At 42.0% G+C, this 21743-nt stretch overlaps 1 protein-coding gene across 1 annotated transcript in view; it reads left to right on the top strand.

The window, feature by feature from the left end:
- Nucleotides 1-12743, top strand: part of TMEM150C (transmembrane protein 150C) — a 110010-nt gene extending 97267 nt beyond the window's left edge. Inside the window, exons 6-8 of the mRNA XM_068975613.1 lie at nt 5834-5961; nt 8713-8890; nt 12423-12743. Of these exons, the coding sequence (XP_068831714.1) occupies nt 5834-5961; nt 8713-8890; nt 12423-12631 (515 nt within the window). The 3' untranslated portion in view covers nt 12632-12743. The remainder of the gene's footprint in view (nt 1-5833; nt 5962-8712; nt 8891-12422) is intronic.
- Nucleotides 12744-21743: the final 9000 nt, after the last annotated feature.

Raw genomic sequence — 21743 nt, 5'->3', positions numbered from 1 at the left:
GTTCTAACTGTTGTTTCCTGACCTGCATACAGGTTTCTCAAGAGGCAGGTCAGGTGGTCTAGTATTCCCATCTCCTTCAGAATTTTCCACAGTTTATTGTGATCCACACAGTCAAAGGCTTTGGCATAGTCAATAAAGCAGAAATAGATGTTTTTCTGGAACTCTTTTGCTTTTTCCATGATTCAGCGGATGTTGGCAATTTGATCTCTGGTTCCTCTGCCTTTTCTAAAACCAGCTTGAACATCTGGGAGTTCACAGTTCACATATTGCTGAAGCCTGGCTTGGAGAATTTTGAGCATTACTTTACTAGCGTGTAAGCTGAATCCAATTGTACAGCAGTTTGAGCATTGCCTTTCTTTGGGATTGGAATGAAAACTGACTTTTTCCAGTCCTGTGGCCATTGCTGAGTTTTCCAATTTTGCTGGCATATTGAGTGCAGCACTTTCACAGCATCATCTTTCAGGATTTGAAATAGCTTCACTGGAAATCCATCACCTCCACTAGCTTTGTTCATAGTGACGCTTTCTAAGGCCCACTTGACTTCACATTCCAAGATGTCTGGCTCTAGATGAGTGATCACACCATCGTGATTATCTTGGTCATGAAGATCTTTTTTGTACAGTTTTTCTGTGTATTCTTGCCACCTCTTCTTAATATCTTCTGCTTCTGTTAGGTCCATACCATTTCTGTCCTTTATTGAGCCCATCTTTGCATGAAATGTTCCCTTGGTATCTCTAATTTTCTTGAAGAGATCTCTAGTCTTTCCTATTCTGTTGTTTGCCTCTATTTCTTTGCATTGACCAGTGAGGAAGGCTTTCTTATCTCTTCTTGCTATTCTTTGGAACTCTGCATTCAGATGCTTATATCTTTCCTTCTCTCCTTTGCTTTTCACTTCTCTTCTTTTCACAACTATTTGTAAGGCCTCCCCAGACAGCCATTTTGCTTTTTTGCATTTCTTTTCCATGGGGATGGTCTTGATCCCTGTCTCCTGTACAGTGTCACAAACCTCAGTCCATAGTTCATCAGGCACTCTATCTATCAGATCTAGGTCCTTAAATCTATTTCTCACTTCCACTGTATAATCATAAGGGATTTGTTTTAGGTCATACCTGAATGGTCTAGCCGTTTTCCCTACTTTCTTCAATTTCAGTCTGAATTTGGCAATAAGTTCATGATCTGAGCCACAGTCAGCTCCTGGTCTTGTTTTTGTTCACTGTATAGAGCTTCTCCATCTTTGGCTGCAAAGAATATAATCAATCTGATTTTGGTGTTGACCATCTGGTGATGTCCATGTGTAGAGTCTTCTCTTGTGTTGTTGGAAGAGGGTGTTTGCTATGACCAGTGCATTCTCTTGGCAAAATTCTATTAGCCTTTGCCCTGCTTCATTCCACATTCCAAGGCCAAATTTGCCTGTTACTCCAGGTGTTTCTTGACTTCCTACTTTTGCATTCCAGTGCCCTATAATGAAAAAGACATCTGTTTTGGGTGTTAGTTCTAAAAGGTCTTGTAGGTCTTCATAGAACCGTTCAGCTTCTTCAGCATTACTGGTTGGGGCATAGACTTGGATTACTGTGATATTGAATGGTTTGCCTTGGAAATGAACAGAGATCATCCTGTTATTTTTGAGATTGCATCCAAGTACTACATTTTGGACTCTTTTGTTGACCATGATGGCTACTTCATTTCTTCTAAGGGATCCCTGACCGCAGTAGTAGATATAATGGTCATCTGAGTTAAATTCACCCATTCCAGTCCATTTTAGTTCGCTGATTCCTAGAATGTCGACGTTCATTCTTGCCATCTCCTGTTTGACCACTTCCAATTTGCCTTGATTCATGGACCTGACATTCCAGGTTCCTATGTAACATTGCTCTTTACAGCATTGGACCTTGCTTTTATCACCAGTCACATCCACAGCTGGGTATTGTTTTTGCTGTGGCTCCATCCCTTCATTCTTCCTGGAGTTATTTCTCCACTGATCTCCAGTAGCATATTGGGCACCTACTGACATGGGGAGTTCCTCTTTCAGTATCCTATCATTTTGCCTTTTCATACTGTTCATGGGGTTCTCAAGGCAAGAATACTGAAGTGGTTTGCCATTCCTAGAGCACAGATTCTATCAATAAATAGGTATTATTGATGCATAAACAGTAAAACTAAACAAAATGAAGAAGAATTTGGCCAAGCACCAGTCTACCACTGCAGTGAAGTGCTGCTATTTTGAGTTTGAACTTGAAGAACCCTATCAGATTCAAAATAAAAAATTTAACAAAGAAAATAAGCAATTACTCTCTAATATTTGTATTTTTTAACAGAGAGATAAATTAAAAAGAGCATCTCTATAGCAAAGAACTGTTTTAAGTATTAAAAACCACAGATGGGTGGGTTTTTTAAATCTTTTCTAAAACTGTAAGTAAAATTTTAAAAGTTTAAGGAAACTTTAAAAAGATCTGTTGAGCAGAATGTTAATGTGGTAAAAATTGGTTTGCATATATAAAGATAGCTTTGAAATTGCCCTACTGCCCAGAAGACCCTTTCAAGAAGCTATAATTAAATCACTACTTGGTTGTAAGTGGACTTCATAACAGAGTCTGAATCTGCCTCCATTTAAACCTCTTAATAAAATTGTTAACAGACCAGAAACTTTATTATTTCCACAACCATAAAATTTCAACTAGATCTTATTTTAAAAGGAAAGTATGCCATGTCTCAGTTGATTTTTTTTTTAAAGATTTATTTATTTGTTGGCTGTGCTGGGTCTTTGTTGTTGCTCTGGCTTTTTCTCTAGTTGCAATGAGCAGGGGCTACTCTCTCATGTGCGTGGGATTCTCATCGCAGTGGCTTCTTTTGTTACAGAGCACAAATTCTAGGTCCACGGTCTTCAGGAGTTGCAGTACGTAGGCGCAGTAGTTATGAAACAGAGGCTCAGTTGCCCCATGGCATGTGGGATCTTCCCAGACCAGGGATCAAACTGGTATTCCTTGCATGCAAGGAGTATTCTTAACCATTGGACCACCAGGGAAGCCCTCAGCTGATTTATAATGGAGTTAATAGGTGAAAAGGGCAAAGTGTGGTGTTTGGAATGCAATTCTGGAAGTTTTGGGTTGATTCCTGTCTTCAGAAAGATTTCTGCTTCCTGCTTAATTTCATTATCTATTCTTGATGAAATGATTTACCATCCAGATTACAAAAGAGAAGGCTAGAATAACTGGAGCCAGGGGAATGGTACACGTCCGGAGTTCACTGGCGAGAAATGAGTAACATAAAGAGTGGCAGGGACTGTGTCCCTGGGGGTACAGTGGCACCAACTACCTGGCTGGCCAACATGAAGAGCCATTTTGGTGTCTGCCTCAGCAGTGAGTCAGGGCTTCGGCCAGAGTTCCAGCACCATCCTAGCCCTCCAAACTGAATGACAGCCAGAGAGTTCCCAGAGTCATACCCCCCACTAGTCATTTTTAAAAGCACATTTGAAATGTATTTCAAATACATTTTGTCATATTTGCCTTGGTATTTTGTCATTCAGTTCAGTTCAGTCGCTCAGTCGTGTCCGACTCTTTGCGACCATCTCATCCTCTGTCATCCCCTTCTCCTCCTGCCTTCAATCTTTCCCAGCATCAGGGTCTTTTCCGATGAGTCAGTTCTTCGCATCAGGTGGCCAGAGTATTGGAGTTTCAGCTTCAGCATCAGTCCTTCCAATGAATATTCAGGACTGATTTCCTTTAGGATTGATTTTGTCATTATGCCCTGACTAATATCCACACACAGGTAACCAGCAAGTGTCTCCTGGATGGCCTGTGTCGAGATTTCTGGTCTAAATCTAATGGCTTCCTTTTCTGAAGATCACTTTGTGTTGAGGCGCTTATAGTGAATTTCTCCTCTCCCCACTTCTTCCTCCTATTTCCATCCCCAAAGTAATAGAAAAATTTTCATCTCCTAATGTGGACAGAGGAGCCTGGTGGGCTACAGTCCATGAGATCACAAAAGAGTCGAACACGACTTTGCGACTAAACAAGGGTAACTGTTGTCACTGTTAATAGACTTCTGAAAATATTGCACTGTAGCTCCCAACTGGATCTCTCAAACCATTAGGTTGGAAAACTATTATCAACTCAAGTATAATCTATTAATCTGATGATGAATCGTGGGCTAAATATAAATATACTAAAAGCTAAATCAGAGCCAAACAATTAACGATTTCATAAATTATGGTTTATTTCTATTTTGCTTCTAAAATCCAAATATTATCCAAGCTGTATACCACTCTTTCACCAAAGGTACTTGGAACTGAAAGTCAATTCGATGAACTAACTTCGTAGCTTGAAACTGTTAAATTCGGCAGACTTGAGAAATGCAAATTTGTGGATGGTTTCTTATTAATGGCTACTTGAGTCTGAGTGAACTCCGGGAGTTGGTGATGGACAGGGAGGCCTGGCGTGCCTGGCTGCAATTCATGGGGTCGCAAAGAGTCGGACACGATTGAGCAAATGAACTGACCTGAACTGAACTGAATATTGGCCAGTAATCAAGGTAGACTTTTAGCAAATAACTACCTACTGAATTGCTGTATAAATAGGATAATTCCCGAATTCCTAGTCATCTTCCCTGCTAAACCTTAATGTCAAAATAAATTGCCTTAGGAAGTGAAGTTGCTCAGTCGTGTCTGACTCTTTGCGACCCCCTAGACTGTAGCCTACCAGGCTCCTCTGTCCATGGGATTTTCCAGGCAATAGTATTGGAGTGGATTGCCATTTCCTTCTCCAGACCTTAATGTCAAAATAAATTGCCTTAGGAAGTAGTAACTGCCTTTCCTTATATTAGCTATAACATATTAATTGTAAGTGCTTTTTAAAAATCATTTGTAAACTAGGCTCTCCCAACTTTTTGTATAAATATGAAAATATCCCTGCAGTAAGCAATTAATAAAAGGGGATTCTTAGATTAATGGCTTGAGTATGGACTAGCTTCAAGGTCACTATTAGAAGCCAGATTTGAAATCTAAGTAACTTCCTTCATCTCTCTTCAGATTCTCTGATGACAATTTGGTTGAAAAGAGTGGGCTTTTAAAATGAGTAATTAACATCATTTGGAAGAATGAGCTTTCTTAATATAATCACAGTATGATTTTTAATACATACCAAACCCCCAGATCTGCTCTGTTAAAATACAGATCCCATGATTTTCTTACTGCCAGTGCCCTAATTTGGATGAACTATCTTTGTCCTTTGACAATGAACACCCACAGGTAGAATCAGAGGAGAGGGGGAGTAAACTAGTAACGCAGGGATTTGTATACTTGCTTTATCTTCCTTCCCATACCCAGGAATGATTTCTGGCACAGGCACCAGCAGGTTTGTCTAGACTGATAACCATGTCTTCTTCCCCATTTTTTCTTGCCCCGTCTGTCCTAACACTCTTCTCAATTAAAGGGTGATTGAATCAGTGAATTCTTGTGCCATGGGCCGGCTCTCTGCATCTGATTTGTCATGTGCCAAGCCTCTGCAATGCTCTCCTACGCCAGTCTGTCTTGTGCTGACCTTGTTTTTGAAAACTCTGGGAAAAACACTATTACCAGTCTATCATCTTGCCTCACCCAAGTAACATGTAACACTGCTGCTTCAGTTCCTCTCTGCTTTCCCCAGAGTAGCTAGAATAAAACATCTCAATAATCAGAAACATTGCCTGCAAGTTTTCTTTTAAAAATGGTCGTTTCAGAGATTTAAAAATGTACAATGGCAAGAAGTTTACTTTTGCACATTGTGGCTTTAGAATGCCATTTCCTAGTCTGGCTGTGTGATTTCAGTTTTTCAATTATAACATTTTGTTTTATTCCCAGCTCTTGTGGTAGCTGTTCTGCGCTTCATACAACTGAAACCAAAGGTTTTAAATCCGTGGCTGAATATTAGTGGCTTGGTGGCTCTCTGTCTGGCTTCCTTTGGAATGACCTTACTTGGTAATTTTCAGGTACTTCATTTGGCCTTTTTCATCTCCATCTCATGCTTCACCTATATGATTATCACAGCCAGTGAGGTATAGTCACTATGTGGCCCGTAAAATTCTCCATGAACTTTTAAACATTCTACAGTGGTTCCTGACATGCACAGGTTCTCCAGCAGTCAGCCTGTCTGATCATTGAGCCTCACCTCAGTCAGTTCAGTCGCTCAATCATGTCCTACTCTTTGCAAGCCCATGGACTGCAGCATGCCAGGCTTCCCTTGTCCATACATGGGAAAGTCCTCACTGTACCTCAGACATATAGCACAGCTGCTGGGAAATGCAGCTACTAAAATAGCTGTGTATTTTCTACAAGGGCTTTCAAAGTACTGTATACTTTTTTCATAATAAATTGTAACCTAATCTATCTTTCTAGAAAACTAATAGGACCATTGCCTTTCTATAATTAAACATTGAACATCCTTATTGGATGAAAGCTTGCATTTCAGATTAGCAGGCTCACGTGGGAGTTAGTTTGAAAATCCAGAATTTCTTTAGAATTTCTTTAGAATATGACGTGTATAAAGATGTACTAACCCTAACTCTTCTTCCCAGAAGTATAAAAATGCCAGGTCATTTAGGGACTTTCCTGGTGGCTCAGGTGGTAAATAATCTGCCTGCAATGCTGAAGACTCAAGTTTGATCCCTAGAGGAGGGATTCCTGGAGGAGGAAATGGCAACCCACTCCAGTATTCTTCCCTGGAAAATCCCATGGGCAGAGGCACCTGGCTGGCTACAGTCCACGGGATCGCAAAGAGGTGTACATGACTGAGTGACTAACACACACACCGAAGGTCATTTAAGCATAATTTCCCTTGTCAACACCATCACCCAACTCTTGACTTCATTTTTAAGTCATGGAGACCACTGCATTGTTACAGTGGTTGTCTGTTTTCCCTGCCTCCATTTCCTCCCCAGCATTCTCCAGCCCCCGCTAAATACTGCTACTAGAAACCTCCTTCTTGCAATTAAACGCTGATCCTAAACTTCTCCCTTGCCTACTGAGTGAAATCCAAATGGTGAAGGCATTCCAGACACTCAGCACTCCAGTGAGCATTTAGTAATGTTCTCACTGAAAATAGGGTAGTGGGTTTTCTAAGACTGACTCTTGCCCTGAGTCCTCAGTGCTGATAATCCATTAAATTAGTATCTCATTCCCCTGGACATGCCCTAGTACAGTATTTTTTTTTACTTAATGGGTCATCTGACAGGCATGCAATCTCACCAGTTCCTCTAATTATCCAAGGTCTCATCAACCTCAATAATGAGAAAGCTGCATTCTTAGAACCTATTGCCTTGGACAGTGAATTATCAGGAGAATATTTGAGAGTTTATCTGTTGAGCTCCAAAATGTTAGGACACAGAGCATTTGTTATTGAGATTTTGGTGGGAATCTTCCTTCCACTTATGCTTCTGTGCTACAAGGGCTGGCATGTTGTAAAATGCTCAATAACTATCATTTCTTTCAACTGGGTCTTGGATGGAAGTTACTGAGTAGCCATTTTATCTTTCACTTAAGTTCCCTAAAGAATTCCATTGATGGCGTTGTTTGATTGAACCACAAATATTCAAAACCATCAATGATGACACTACATGTTCTTCATAGAACATTTTCTGGAGTATCTACAGAGATTACATGGGAAACAAATAATGTAGCTGCCTGTACTCTTTTCGTAATTTTTTAAAATTTGACCCATGTAATTAAATATACCATCTATTTTTAAAATTAGATTTTTAAAATAAATAAACAGATTGTGTACAGCATGGAAAGCCAGTTTTCTAGAAGTAAAATTTGACTTAGGGAATCATTATTTAAAATGTTTTAAAAATATGTGTTTTGACCTGTGGGCTGGTGGTTTTTTTCAAAGAAGAAAAAAATCCTACTGCAAGACTGTATATTTTTTTAATCAGTGGACAATGATTTGAGCAGTTTACATCTCTGACTTCCAACTGAAACAACCCAAATGGGTCTCCTTTAACCTATTAACTGTATGAAGGTCTTGACCAGGAATCTTCAAACACTGTTGCCTTTTAATGGGTCTCCAGATATGGCGAAAGCTCATAAGTGCATTTTTCTTATTATAATGGGGGAGAAAAGGGAATTTCCTGGCAGTCCAGTAGTTAGAACTCCATGCTTCCCCTGCAGGGGGCATGGGTTCAACCCCATTAACAATAATTGGCTATATTACAGAAAATGGACAATTCTATAAGAATAGATAACAACCAGCATTGTTAGTTGTCCAGGCCAATGAAATCTTGACCTGCTTAGAATTGACCATGCTCAATCAGTAAATATACAGCCAGATTCTGTTCTCATTTCTTAATCTAGAGAACAGAGTTTGGGGTTTATGTCTGTAGAAACTTGACATTTCTCTTTTTATGGGTAACTTTCCTGTTTTTTTCCTTTTACTTTTCTCCAAAGCTTTTCTGGGAAAGAAATTCAAAAATTAAATTACCGCTGCCTGTTCATTCATTGGCTCATCTAAGCAAATGTTTTGAGGTTTGAGGGTACCAGTCATTTCCCTTCTTTCCCTCAGAGTTCAAACCAATGGAGAATAGACATAGAGAGCTAGTGGAGAGAAAGGATTTGGCTCTCTCTACAACCTGTTAGCCCACTCTTAGAACATCTCTCTACCTGTTTCGTTCTCCTTCATGTGTTCCATTGGCCTGTATGTGTTTTCTGAATGGGCCTCCACAGGTCATTGTCTGTTCATCCCTTAGCTCACAAATGATGAAGAAATCCATAATGTCGGAACTTCCTTGACTTTTGGCTTTGGCACGTTGACCTGCTGGATTCAGGCGGCATTGACGCTCAAAGTCAACATCAAGAATGAAGGACGGAAGGTTGGAATTCCACGAGTTATTCTCTCCGCGTCTATCACTCTCTGCGTGGTCCTCTGTATCCTTTGAGTGTGAAAAGGGTCTCTGCCAGTGAGATTAAAACACAGATGACTTGTCCGTGTAGAAGATGAGAACATTGCCATTCTTAGTTGCTTAGGATATACTGTCAGATCATCTCAGAATATTAGACAAAAACAAAAAGTAAAAGTAAAAACTGAAAACTCTCAGACCTACTTTTCATGCCAAAGAGGAGATGGATAACTAAAAATAGAACAAGCGCTGCCTGCTCAAAACTGTTTCAGTCTGTAGGAATGGTGTCATGCATCCTCCTTATCACAAATGGCGTAAGGCTTCCTTTTGTGAAATAGATAGAATGCATAATCCAAGAGAGAATTGTGCTTTATTTCTTCCATCTTGACAATATTTTTTTCATTTGTGACTTTATCATGGCTCTGTTATTTCATTTAATTTATTAAACTGTAAAAATGAATTTTGAGAGACAAAAATACATTTCTATCTTTCAGAAAAACAAATAAGCTTTTCTGGAAAAGAAATTCAAGATTTAGATTAGCACGGCATGCACTGTTATCCCAAAAAATTTTGAGATTTTGATGTGCTATTTCCCTTCCTCCCTTGGAGTTTGAACCAATGGAGAACAGTCACAAGGAGCCAAATGGGTGCCAAATAGGTGTGAAGAAATCAGCCTTTATTCCTAGTAAATTTGGAAAGAATTGTGCAGGTCTCCTATCTCACACGTTAGAATTCAACTTATCCACCCAGTAACAAGTAGAGAAATCAGGGAAAGACAGAGAACAGCACTTCATTCAATTGAACCCCAAATAGATTGCAGAGAGACTAGTCTAGGGTGGAGCACAGTGACCCCACCTACTATAGCAGAGCCCAGTGGAAGCAGGCCAGTTCCAAGCCCACCAATCAGATCAGTCAATCATTCCTAAGTGTTCACTCCAATAGGTCCTCTGGAAACCATGGAGAAGGGAATAAGGTTCCTAGATGGCAAACTGTAAACTAACACTGTTACAGTCTTCATGAATAGCCAGTATTTACTGGGCACTTATAATGTGCTAGACATTATTCTAAGCAACTTTAAATATGTCTACGCTTTTAATCCTCACTTAACAAGAATAGTAACAGAGGTTAGTTACCCAAGATCACACATGGAATGTGTCAGTTTGTTTTAAACTCAGGCTCAGTTCTTTTACTTAGAGTGGCTTTAAAATATGAAAACATTTAGTGTTCAAAGATGTACTTTAGTTAGTGGATTATTTAGAAGTGTTTATTTCTTCTTCCTTTCCAAACTGCCATTCAGTCATTTTAGGGGTTTTCTGAAGTTCTATGGTCACATTAGATAAAGAACATCAAATGACTTGAAATTCAAGCCAAAAAAGTTGTTTACTACTAGTAATTTGAGTGAACAAGTCAAAATTATTTTGAGTAAACAGGTCAGAATTCTGCCAGTGTGAGATCTGAAGATGTATCCCTTCCCTATTAAGTAATAATAGTATTGTTTTGGCAATATTTTGAACCCTCAGTCAGAAGAGTATGTGAGGGTTTTGAATTATTTTTAATTTTGAGCTTATACTAAACAATTCTGATCCATGTTATTTCTGAAGACTTGGAACGATTTCTTGATTCCCTGATGAATGGATTCACGTCTAGTCAGGAGAGCAAAGTTTAGCTGAAGTAGTTCTTACATACTTTTTTACTCTCTGAAAATTAACCAAGATTTTAAGTCTAAGTTCTGAAGGTAGAACTAATTCTAAGGGAACATTTCTGACTTTCTAAATAACTTTATTTAGTCCTTGACCTCTTAGCCTTTCACTAGAGCATGGGTCCCCAACCTTTTTGGCACCAGGGACATTTCATAGAAGACAGTTTTTCCATGGACTAGAGTGGTGGAGGGGAGGCTGATGGTTTCAGGATGCTTCTCATCAGGAGTGCCAAACCTAGATGCTTTGGACAGGCAGTTCACAATAGGGTTCACGCTCTCATGAGAATCTAATGCCTCCGCTGATCTGATAGGAGGTGGCGCTCAGGTGTCATGAGAGCAATGGGGAGCAGCTGTAAACAAAGATGAAGCTTCGCTCCCTTGCCTGCCACTCACCTTCTGTTGTGCAGCCCCGTTCCTAACAGGCTATGGACCAGCAGCAGTCCATGACCTGGGGTTGCAAACTCCTACAATCAAAAATATTGTGAACCTTTCTTCTTCCAAGCGCCTACCTTTATGTATCCTGAAGTGTGTGTGTGTGTGTCTGTCTGCATATACTTCATATATATTCAGGCATAGACATATCATCTGTTCCTTTGGTTTCTTAGTTGCCTATTTTTATTTGGGCACAAGTTTAAATACAATACCAGGAATGAAACCAGCCTACATAATATTGTCTGAAAAACAATAATAAAAATTAGAGAGAGGAAGGAATGCCACTGAAACATTGTTAGTAGCATTGCAAAGACAAACACAGCTTATATGGATGTAGTTCACTCTTTGGTAAGTACACATTGTTCCATAGTCATTTGCAGTGTCTTTTAAAAATATAACATTATTTTTCGGGCCAAATAATTACTTTGGAATTGTAAGTCTTTAGCTAGTCTCACAGTTTATTAGGTCGCCATGGAGAATACTGGTCAAATGCATGGGCAAGGAGTCAGAGTTCTTGTGTTTGAACCCCAGTTCCACCAGTTAATATGTGTGTTACCCATTTGGCCTCCATTTCCTTATATTAAGGGCTTCCTTGATGGCTCAATAGGTAAAGAATCTGCCTGCAATGCAGGAGACTTGGGTAGGAAATGGCAACACACTCCAGTATTCTTGCCTGGAAAATTCCATGGATGGAGGAGCCTGGCAAGCTACAGTCCATGGAGTTGCAAAGAGTCAGACATGACTGAGCGATAGAAGGCTACAGTCCATGGGGTCTCAAAGAGTTGGATACAACTGAGCATGCACACGTGCCCCTGTACTCCCTAATTTTTTTTAATCTACTTATTTTTAATTGACAATTAAATAATTAATTATAATTGCTTTCAACAGTATGTTGGTTTCTGCCATACATCAACATGAATCAGCCATAGGTATACATATGTCTCCTCCCTCTTGAACCTCCCTCCCACCCCCTTGAGATTGTCACAGAGCCCCGGTTTGAGTTAACTTGAGCCATACAGCAAATTCCCACTGGCTGTTTCTTTTACACATGGTGGTATAGATGTTTCCATGCTATCCTCTCCATTCGTCCCACCCTCTCCTTCCGCTTCCCCCGCTGTGTCCGCCACGTCTGTTCCCTATGTCTGCGTCTCCTCTGCTGCCCTGAAAATAGGTTCATCAGTCTGTGCTCCCTACTTTAAACAAACTGAAGATAATAGGATGTTGTGAGGATCAAGCTAGGTGCTCCATGAAAGCACCTAGAAGCATGTCTGGCACAAAGGAAGGGCAGCATGATGTATTATTTATGTAGATAGAGCTCAGCTGGTCCTGTCAAGTTCTTTGGCTCTTTTCTGTTACCTGTCTCTGCCCAGAGAAGAGCCCAGCCTTAACGTGGCCGACAGAGGTACTTTCCTTGACCACTTCTCCCCAGACTTCATCCTCATGGCGCAAGGCATCCACATGTACGCCGCCAGGGTCCAGTGGGGCCTGGTCATGTGCTTCCTGTCTTACTTTGGCACCTTTGCTGTGGAGTTCCGGCATTATCGCTACGAGATCGTCTGCTCCGAATACCAGGAGAACTTCCTAAGCTTCTCAGAAAGCCTGTCTGAAGCTTCCGAATATCAAACCGACCAAGTGTAACCCTTCAGCTTTTCCTTGCTGGGGAGGTGGGTGTGGCAGCGAGGGAAGGGCCAGGACACACCCATAGGACTTGACACATAACCTCGTGACACACCACACACACACACACACACACACACACACCCGCAGAAACACACATTCGTGGCCACATTTGCCAAATGAGCTTTTCAGGGCGAGTTATTTAACGAAAAAGCACAAGCCCTGTGTGTCGAAACACATGCTGTTACACTGAAAATATAACGCACGACAGAGCAAGAAGCTTGTGCATGATCACGTCTTTTCCCCTCTCTCCCAACACCCGCGTTCTTATTGTCCTCTTCACGTACTCCAGCCACCGTGATCACCCTACCTTGGGTAGGGCAGGCCAAACGTGACGTGGGAACAACGCCAACTCCCAACGTTGCCTTCAGACCCAAAGGGCTTGGAACCAGCTCATGAAGAAATTGTGAATCTGGCTCTTGAATGGACCGAGTATCATTTACTTGGACAGGCACTGTATAGAGATGTGACCCTCGTAACCTGCAGACGATGTGGGATCAAGGATGGAACTTTCCCAAAGAAACTCCCTTCATCACCGTTCAGCGGTTGGCTGACCAGATTTGACGCTATAAGCTGTGAGAGGGAAGCCCACCACATGAGTTGGACTTCCTGTGACTGAGAAATATTTCCCAGTGTGAATATCTGCAGGACCAAGGTCTGCCAGGCATGGAGAGATGGGGGCAGCCAGGCTGTGGTTTCGTTTTTGCTTCCATAGTACGCTATGTTTGGTTTTTATTTTCTACTTCATGATTTGCCTTTTTTTTTTTTTTCCGTAAGTAACTACCATGGGTCTTTCGAGGTCTCATGGATAAAGAAGGTTTAGACCAAATGCCAGAAATAAACTTGTTTGGGGTTCAACCATGATAAAGCGGGGGGGAAAGGTCACATGTAGGCTCAATTTTATGTTTGAAGCTAAGAATATTCACAGAAAAGCACAAAGGTAAGAAAAAGAACTCCTTCTGGACATTTGTCAAAGATAGGAGTTTTAGAGCATCTTGTTGGAGGTTCACATAAGAGGGGAGTTTCTCAAATGTACCTATCGCTTAAATTTTGTATTGGGGTGGGGGAGGTTAAGGGCTTTTCATACTCAGAATTTGTAGGAGCCAATTAGAAGGGTACCCTCCCCCAAACAAACAAATTGGTTCAGCTGGTCCCCTACAACCCAGCATGCAGTTTCCACCTGCAAAGAGTTTAGAACTCAAACTGTAGGCCTGGGCTTTATAGAGGCTGTGTTTCATAAAAATGAGCAGAATTCTAAATTCAAAATGTCTTGGAGTGGGCCAAGCTGACAGACGCTGTGAGTGCACTTTGTTTCAAGAAATCCCCAAATTCACTTCGCAGGGACTTGAGATTTCAAGGACTATAATGTGAACAATGTTTTTTAATTAAACACAAACTCTGAGCTTCTTGAGGAGGGGGTTCAATGACTTTTCACTTCTGTATTTATCCCCACTTCTTAGCACAGTGCCTGGCACACATTAGGTGCTCAACCAACGTCTGTTGACTAGAATTCCTGGTAATTTAGAGTAGGAAAAGGGTGTATCAGAGAAAGACTCAAAGATGAATGAGAGAGAAGATAACCGTTTCCTGCAAGATAGGAATGGAAGAAATCATGAGGCGGTGCAGGGAGAATGCCTCTAACAGCCAAGTAAAATGTGAGAAAAAGAGTGTTCTCCTATTAGAAAGGCGTCTGACTGTAAATAGTCCAAGGTGACATTTGTTATTTTTGAATACTGCTTTGGAAGGTTTTTTTTCATTTTTATATTTTAAAAATTTTATCAAAGAACAAAGATGTATGAAGTTTTCTTTTACTCTACACAATCCAAGTTAAATAGCTTTTGGTGATGCACTGTACACTTTTTAAGAGTATATCTAATAGCACATTTTAACAGAATCAAGCAATGACTGGCATTATTCATTGAGATCTGATCGCTAAATAAAATTCTTTTATGCAGAATTGTGATTTTTTTTTTTTTTTGGCCTCTTCAAAGAACATTTCTTCTCTAATACTGAAGCATAGGTAAACCCAATGAGACATTATGTTGAAAATGAACTTCAGTGTTACACCGATAGCATATTTCTAGGGTGTTTGGCAACACTAACAACCAAGTCTCTAATTCTCCAGACACCAACTGGGTGTCTTACAATTCAGTTCAGTTCTGACACTACCCAAAGTTATTGTCAGACTCCACCAGCTTAAAGGCTCAGCCCCATAAAATTGCCCTCACTTCCTATGCTGGTCACAAGCGTCAGGTCCCCAGATTACCTTAGGTTCAACCTGGTCATAAAATTGGAGGGCTCCCACAACTCCCTACCCCTCCCTTCAGTGGTTTCCTGAGAACAGCTCACAGAACTTGGGAAGACAGTTTACTTCAATTTGCTGGTTTATCACAATAGATATCACTTGGGTTTTCCTGGTGGCACTGTGGATAGGAATCCGCCTATGAATGTAGGGGACACAAGTTCGATCCCTCATCCAGGAAGATTCCACATGCCTCAGAGCAACTAAGCCTGTACGCCACAACTACTGAGCCTGCGTGCTGCAAGGACTGAAGCCTGTGTGCCTAGAGTCTGTGCTCTGCGACGCGAGAAGCCACTGCAATGAGAAGCCCATGCATCACAACTGCAGAGTGGATCCCAGTCTCCCAGGTGCAGCAACAAAGACCCAGTGCTACCAAAGATAAAGAAACCAATTTTTTTTAAAAAAAAGCTATAGCTTCAGAACAGCCAAGTGGAAGAGATGCAAAGGACAAGGAAAGCGAGGGACTCAGGGGCACGCCATCCTCCCAGGGTTCAATGTGCTCACCAACACAGAAACTCTCTGAATCTCAACTGCTGAAGTGGGTATGGACCTTCCCCTTCAGCCCCCTCCCCAACCTCTGCCTGGAGGTCCAGCAGGAGATCTGGCCACTTGGTCTTCCTGGTGACCAGCTTCACCCTGAGGCCATCTAGAGGCCCCCACCCATAGTGATCTCAGGAGCATCAACTCAAGTGTGGCCAAAGGGGCTCATTATGAAAAACAAAAGCTCCCCCTATCACTTGCAAAATCCCAAGATAAAATTTTGTATCAGAGCACACAGACCCTTAAAGACCCAGATGACAGAACCTCCTAGGAGTTAAGGCCACAGTATTCATCTAGGACAAGAGCAGGGAGCCTGCATTTGGAGTGAGCATTCTTAGAGGAGCTAATGCAGATGACCCAGAGAACACAATAGGAAATACACTACTCTGTGTTTCTGGTAATCCAGCTAAGTCTCTTGAAAAGTACCCTTCTTGGTTAGGAGAGAAATATTTTAAAAAACAACATTCAAGGTTCAATAGTTTTTGATTCAGTGGAGAACTGACAGTGAGGTCAAGTTGTGTTACTCGTGTTATTTATTGGATTTTCCTTGCACATGGTACGGAAAAGCAAAACTTGCATATCCTGAAATTTGCAATTTGCTAGTTATCGTGGAGACTGGTACATCACTGCTTATTTTTGTCCTTAGGCACTGTGTCAGGATGAATTAGGTTTTTGCCTTCCCAAAATAAAACTAACTAAACTAAAGTTTATTTCTCGTACTAGGTGTCTATCCTGGATGAGCAGGGAGGCTCTGCTCATCATTATGACTCAAATACTGGCTGATACAGGCTTCCTCTTTCTTTTCCCCTAGCCACAACTACGGACCATGTGGGATCTTAGTTTCTTGACCAGGGATCGAACTCAAGCCCTCCTGCTGTGGAATCGTGGCGGCTTAACCATGGGACTGCCAGGGAACTTCTAAGTCTTCAACTTGACATTGCCTCCATAGCTGCTGACAGCCAAGAAGATGTGGGAGACTGCTCACTGGTCTTAAAACCACTATGAAGGGACAAACATCACGTAGCTTACATTTCACTGGTGAGAGCAAATCCCCATAGCCAAGAGTGGCCCTCTGGCCATGTGCCCAGAGTAGGAGAAGCCTCTGTGAACAACCTTGTACTTACTGCCACAAGATTCATATTTAGGGTTTTTAGGGGGGTTGGGGAGAAGGCAGTGGCACCCCACTCCAGTACTCTTGCCTGGAAAATCCCATGGATGGAGGAGCCTGGTGGGCTGCAGTCCATGGGATCACTAAGAGCCGGACACAACTGAGTGACTTCACTTTCACTTTTCACTTTAATGCACTGGAGAAGGAAATGGCAACCCACTCCGGTGTTCTTGCCTGGAGAATCCCAGGGACGGGGGAGCCTGGTGGGCTGTCATCTATGGGGTAGCACAGAGCTGGACACGACTGAAGCGACTTAGCAGCAGCAGCAGCAGGGGGGTTGGAGGTGGGATGTTATTGATTTACTTTTATTGAAATCTAATTGATTCACATTAAGTTTTAAAGACTTTTTGAGTTACTGTCCTTCCTTTGAAATGGGAGAAGAATTGTTAAAGAACTCATCACAGAGACTTCCCTAGGTTTCTAGTGGCTAAGACTCCGCGCTCCCGGTGCAGGGGGCCCAGGTTTGATCCCTGGTCAGGGAATGAGATGCCACACGCTGCAACTAAGAGTTTGCATGCCACAACTAAAGATCCCACATGCCACCACCAAGATGGAAGATCTTGCATGCTGCAACTAAGACCCAGTGCAGCCAAAAAAATGAGACTCATCATGATACAGAAATGGAGGAAGGAGGCCAACTGTGGGGTTAGTTAAACACCTATTACAAGTGTGAAGAACCATCCAAACAGCAGCTAAATGACAGAAGTGCAATTCCACCAAGTCTAAGGACTCTCAGCCACATTTAAAATGTGTCATGTCCTCCAAAGTAGTGGGAAGTTTGGAGAAAGAGAATTCCACATATGAAACAAGTTGATTTTCACATGGTATAGAAAAGCAAAACTTGCATATCCTGAAATTTGCAATTTGCTAGTTATCATGGCAACGATAACTAGTTCTCTATCTGTTCAGATTCCCTATTAACATTCCTCAAAGTGAGGGTTCCAAGAAACACTAAACATCCATATCTGAAGCGCAAGGAAGGGAAGGTGAGTGAGAAGGTTAGGTCCGTCGCTGGAAAAGCAAAGATCTTCTCATGAGCATAAATATTGTTTTATTTCTCCTATCTTAAAAAGTAAACAGGGACTTCCCTGGTGGTCCAGTGGTTAAGAATCCACCTGCCAATGCAGGGAATATGAGTTCAATCCCTGGTCTGGGAAAATCCCACATGCTGCAGAGCAACTGAGCCCATAACCACAACTACTGAGCCTATGTGCCCTAGAGCCACGCTCTGCAACAAGAGAAGCCACAGTGAGAAGCCGGTGCACCGAAACAAGAGGAGCCCCGGACTGCTGCAACTAGAGAAAGCCCCCAGACAGCAATGAAGACCCCGCTCAGTCATAAATAAATAAATTTTAAAGCAAACAAAGAAACAACAAAAGGTCCATATTTGCTGTTCCCAGCCCCTCTCCCACTTTTTTTTTATTGAAATACAGTTGATTTACAGTGTTGTGTTAATTTCTGCTGTACAGCAAAGTGACCTCAGTTATCCATATATATATTTTTTTCATATTCTTTTCCATTACAGTTTATCACAGGATACTGAATATAGTTCCCTGTGCTACACAGTGGGACCAGTTCTTTACTGAACCCACGCCAATCACGCTGTTGCTTGTACCACTTCACTGGGCCTGCTTCCCTCAAGTTCTCCTTGTCATGTTGTAGACACAGTTCGTTCTTTCAATAGTTTACACAGCTTCACAACTGGATCACCCACACTTTCTTCATGTGGCTTCCAGAACATCACACTCTTAGTCTCCTTCCTGCTCCTGTCCACTCCTCAGACCCCTTTCCTGGGCCACCTTCTCCCAGACATCCTAACATCGGATGAGCATCCTAACACAGGTTCCGTGGCTCGGGCCTTGGAACTGTTCCTTCTCGTCTATGCTCCTGCTCTTGGTGACTTCGTCCAGTCTTCCAGTTTGGACTGTTGCCATCTACTCACCTCTCGCAGCTTCTCCAGCCCAGACCTTTATCCTAAATGCCAGGCCTATATATTCAACTACCTTTGTGGCATCTCCCCTCAAGGGCACCTCAAGTTTAACAGTCCTGATCTGATCCCTTTAAAGTCATCCTTCAGACATGTTCCCGTATAAGTTAAAGACAACTCATCTTTGTGTTGCCAGACTGAAACCTTGAAGTCATTCCTATCTCTTCCTTCTCTCACACCCACATCTGTCAGCAAATTCATTCTGCTTTATCTTCAAATTATAGTAGATACCATCTGGTCCAAACCACTTCCATCTCTCCTGGATTTTTATAATAGCCTATAAAAACTAGTTTCTCTGCCTTTTCATTTGCTCCCTTCAGACCGTCCTCAACACAGCATTCAAAATGATCTTAGATCATCACACTCCACTTACTCCTCCAACGGCTTCTCTTTTACTTAGACTAAAAGCCCAATTCACTGAAATGTCCTACAAAGGCCAATAGGACCTGCCTCATCACCTTAAAAAAAAAAAAAATTATGTGACTGCAAGCCAGGTCTTAGTTGCAGCACCTGGGATCTTTATTGCCACATGAGGGATTAGTTATGGCATGTGGGATCCAATTCCCTGACCAGGGATGGAACCCAGGCCCCCTGCATTGGGAGCGTGAAGTCTTAACTGCTAGACCACCAGGGAAGTCCTTGCCTCTCTACTTTTCATTCTCTCTGATCTAGTCCCTCTGACTCCATATGTTCCCCTAAGAGCCAGGCATGCTCTGACCTCAGGACCTTTGCATTTGTTAAAACCTCTGGCTTGACAGTCTTCCCCCAGATGTTTAAAACTCTCACCTTCTTCGCCTCCTCAAGTGTTACTTTCTCACCGGGGCCTCTCTGGCCTCTAGAATCCACCCCCTTCAAGTCCACTGTCCCTCTTTTCAGCTTTATTTTGCTCCACAGCATTTTATAAAAAACATGGTCCTATAATTATGAAAATGTTTAACATGCATAACACTAACACATTTTACTTATTTTATTATCGCATCCTCTCTACCCCTAAAAGGCAAGCCCCATGAGAGCAGGGATTTTTGCCTGCCACATACCTGGTTCCTAGAACAGTGCCTGGCACACAGTTAAGTGCTTAGCAAGTATTTTTTAAGTAAGTGGCTGTTAGCGACAACCCTGCCCCCTCTTTTAGTTTTATTTTCATTCTTCTTTTTCTTTTTTTTTTTTTTAATAATTAGTCTTGTAAATACGAGCTACTCAGTGCTCAAGACACTTAGGAAACAATGGTAACAGGGTCAGATTTCAGAGGATGCAATTGTTCCTCCACTTCTCTTAGCAAACAGCTTTCCTGTGTCTTAAGGAGGAAATTCTAGATTATAAAAAGGGTTATTTCTTATGATGTCTGCAGCAAGTAGGACACATTAAATACCCAGGTTCTAATTAGGACCTGAAGTAATCTTCATGCAAGCTCTGTGTCAGAACCTGATTTTCTCTTTTGGAGCTTCAAAAATAAAATCATTATTTTTGGATAACTGGGTATTTACCTGAAGAAAATTGCTTCTATTTCATGGCTTTAAGACAGGAAGCTGAGATGAGCCTGCAAATCATACTCAGATTAAAAAAAAAAATTTTATTCCCCCCCACCACACACACCGTATGGAATGTGGGATTTTAATTCCCTTGACAGGGATTGAACCCGAAACCCCTTCATTGGAAGCATGGAGTCTTAACCACTGGACTGCCAGGGAAGTCCCATACTCAGATTTTTTAAATTTAGCTTGTCAAAAACTCTCCTTACAGATACTGTTTGGGTCAAGATAAAGAAAAGGGTATAAGTTAGAACTAAGAGATTTATTTAACAGTCAACACCTAACACCTCTAGGTGTCTGTAAACCAAGTTTAGATGTGTGGCCAAGGATCATTCAGAGAGGCTGGCGGAAAAGCGCCTGGATTAAACCTAGGAACCAAGTGGATCCAGGGATTAGAAGCGCTCCAGAGATTTCCCCAGGAGTCTAGTTACGGCTCCAAGCTTCTACTGCATGGGGTCCAGTTTCCATCCCTGGCCAAGGAGCTAAAATCCCACAAGTCACAGGGTGCAACAACAACAAAAAATAAATAAATTTTTGTCTTTAACTTAAATCAAAAAAAAAAAAAAAGAAGTACTCCCGAGACTACCCACTGATTTGCTTCTCAAATAGCCCTGGAGGCGCTTTCTCAAAATACAGCAAACTTCCACATACTGTCTATTAGTATTATCATCACTTGCCCCTGGAAAGCTTTAAACCCTACCCTTTTCTAGTATGAAACCTGAGAGCACGATGCCTATTATTACTGGGTGTCTATTTCCATCTCATTGCATTGTATTCTGTAGGTAACAATGAACTCCTGGAATTTCAAGCACAGGCTGTTAGGAATGGAAAGAACAAATTTGTTAGGTGCTGTGAAAAAGACAGTGGGTGTGATTTGTTACTCCAGAAGGGTGAAGTGTTAGTCGCTCAGTTGTGTCTGACTCTTTGTGGCCCCACCAGGCTTTTCTGTCCATGGGAGTCTCCAGGCAAGAATACTGGAGTGGGTTGCCATTCTCTTCTCCAGGGGATCTTCCTGACCCAGGGATTAAACCCGGGTCTCACGCAGGCAGATTATTTACCATCTGAGGCACCAGGAAAGCCCCAGGAGGGTGAAGGGAAAGGAAAAAACAAAGACATTCTGAGGTTTCAAGCCTGGATGATTGGGGAGGTGGGGACACTGCGAAAACGGAGGAAGACAAGAGGCCGCTGTTTGGAGGGAGGAAAAGGGAGCCTGTGATACAATCCTGCTGGTCATCCCCTCCCCCCAACCTCCCCAACCCCCTACACTTTTGAACACGGGCCCTTTAAATCCATTGCACTGAAAGGGACAAGTCGTCTGTCCACTGCTTGACACCGTATGACTCACTTGGCGACTTTCCAGTTCCTGTGGCTGCCTAGCAAATTACCGCAAAATGTAGTGGCATAAAAACAACTGTGTATTATGCTCACCGATTCTGCGGGTCAGGAATTCAGACAGCGCACAGCAGGGACAGCTCATTTCTGCTCCATGAGGTCTGAGGTCTCAGCTGGAAGCCTTGAGGGCTGAAGGCTCAAAGCCTCTGAAGGCT

This window comes from Capricornis sumatraensis, chromosome 7 (genome assembly GCF_032405125.1).
Source record: "Capricornis sumatraensis isolate serow.1 chromosome 7, serow.2, whole genome shotgun sequence".
In the NCBI taxonomy this organism is placed as follows: Eukaryota; Metazoa; Chordata; class Mammalia; order Artiodactyla; family Bovidae; genus Capricornis; species Capricornis sumatraensis.
Note: the sequence above shows the minus strand (reverse complement) of the source record. Positions and strands in the feature narration are given on the sequence as shown.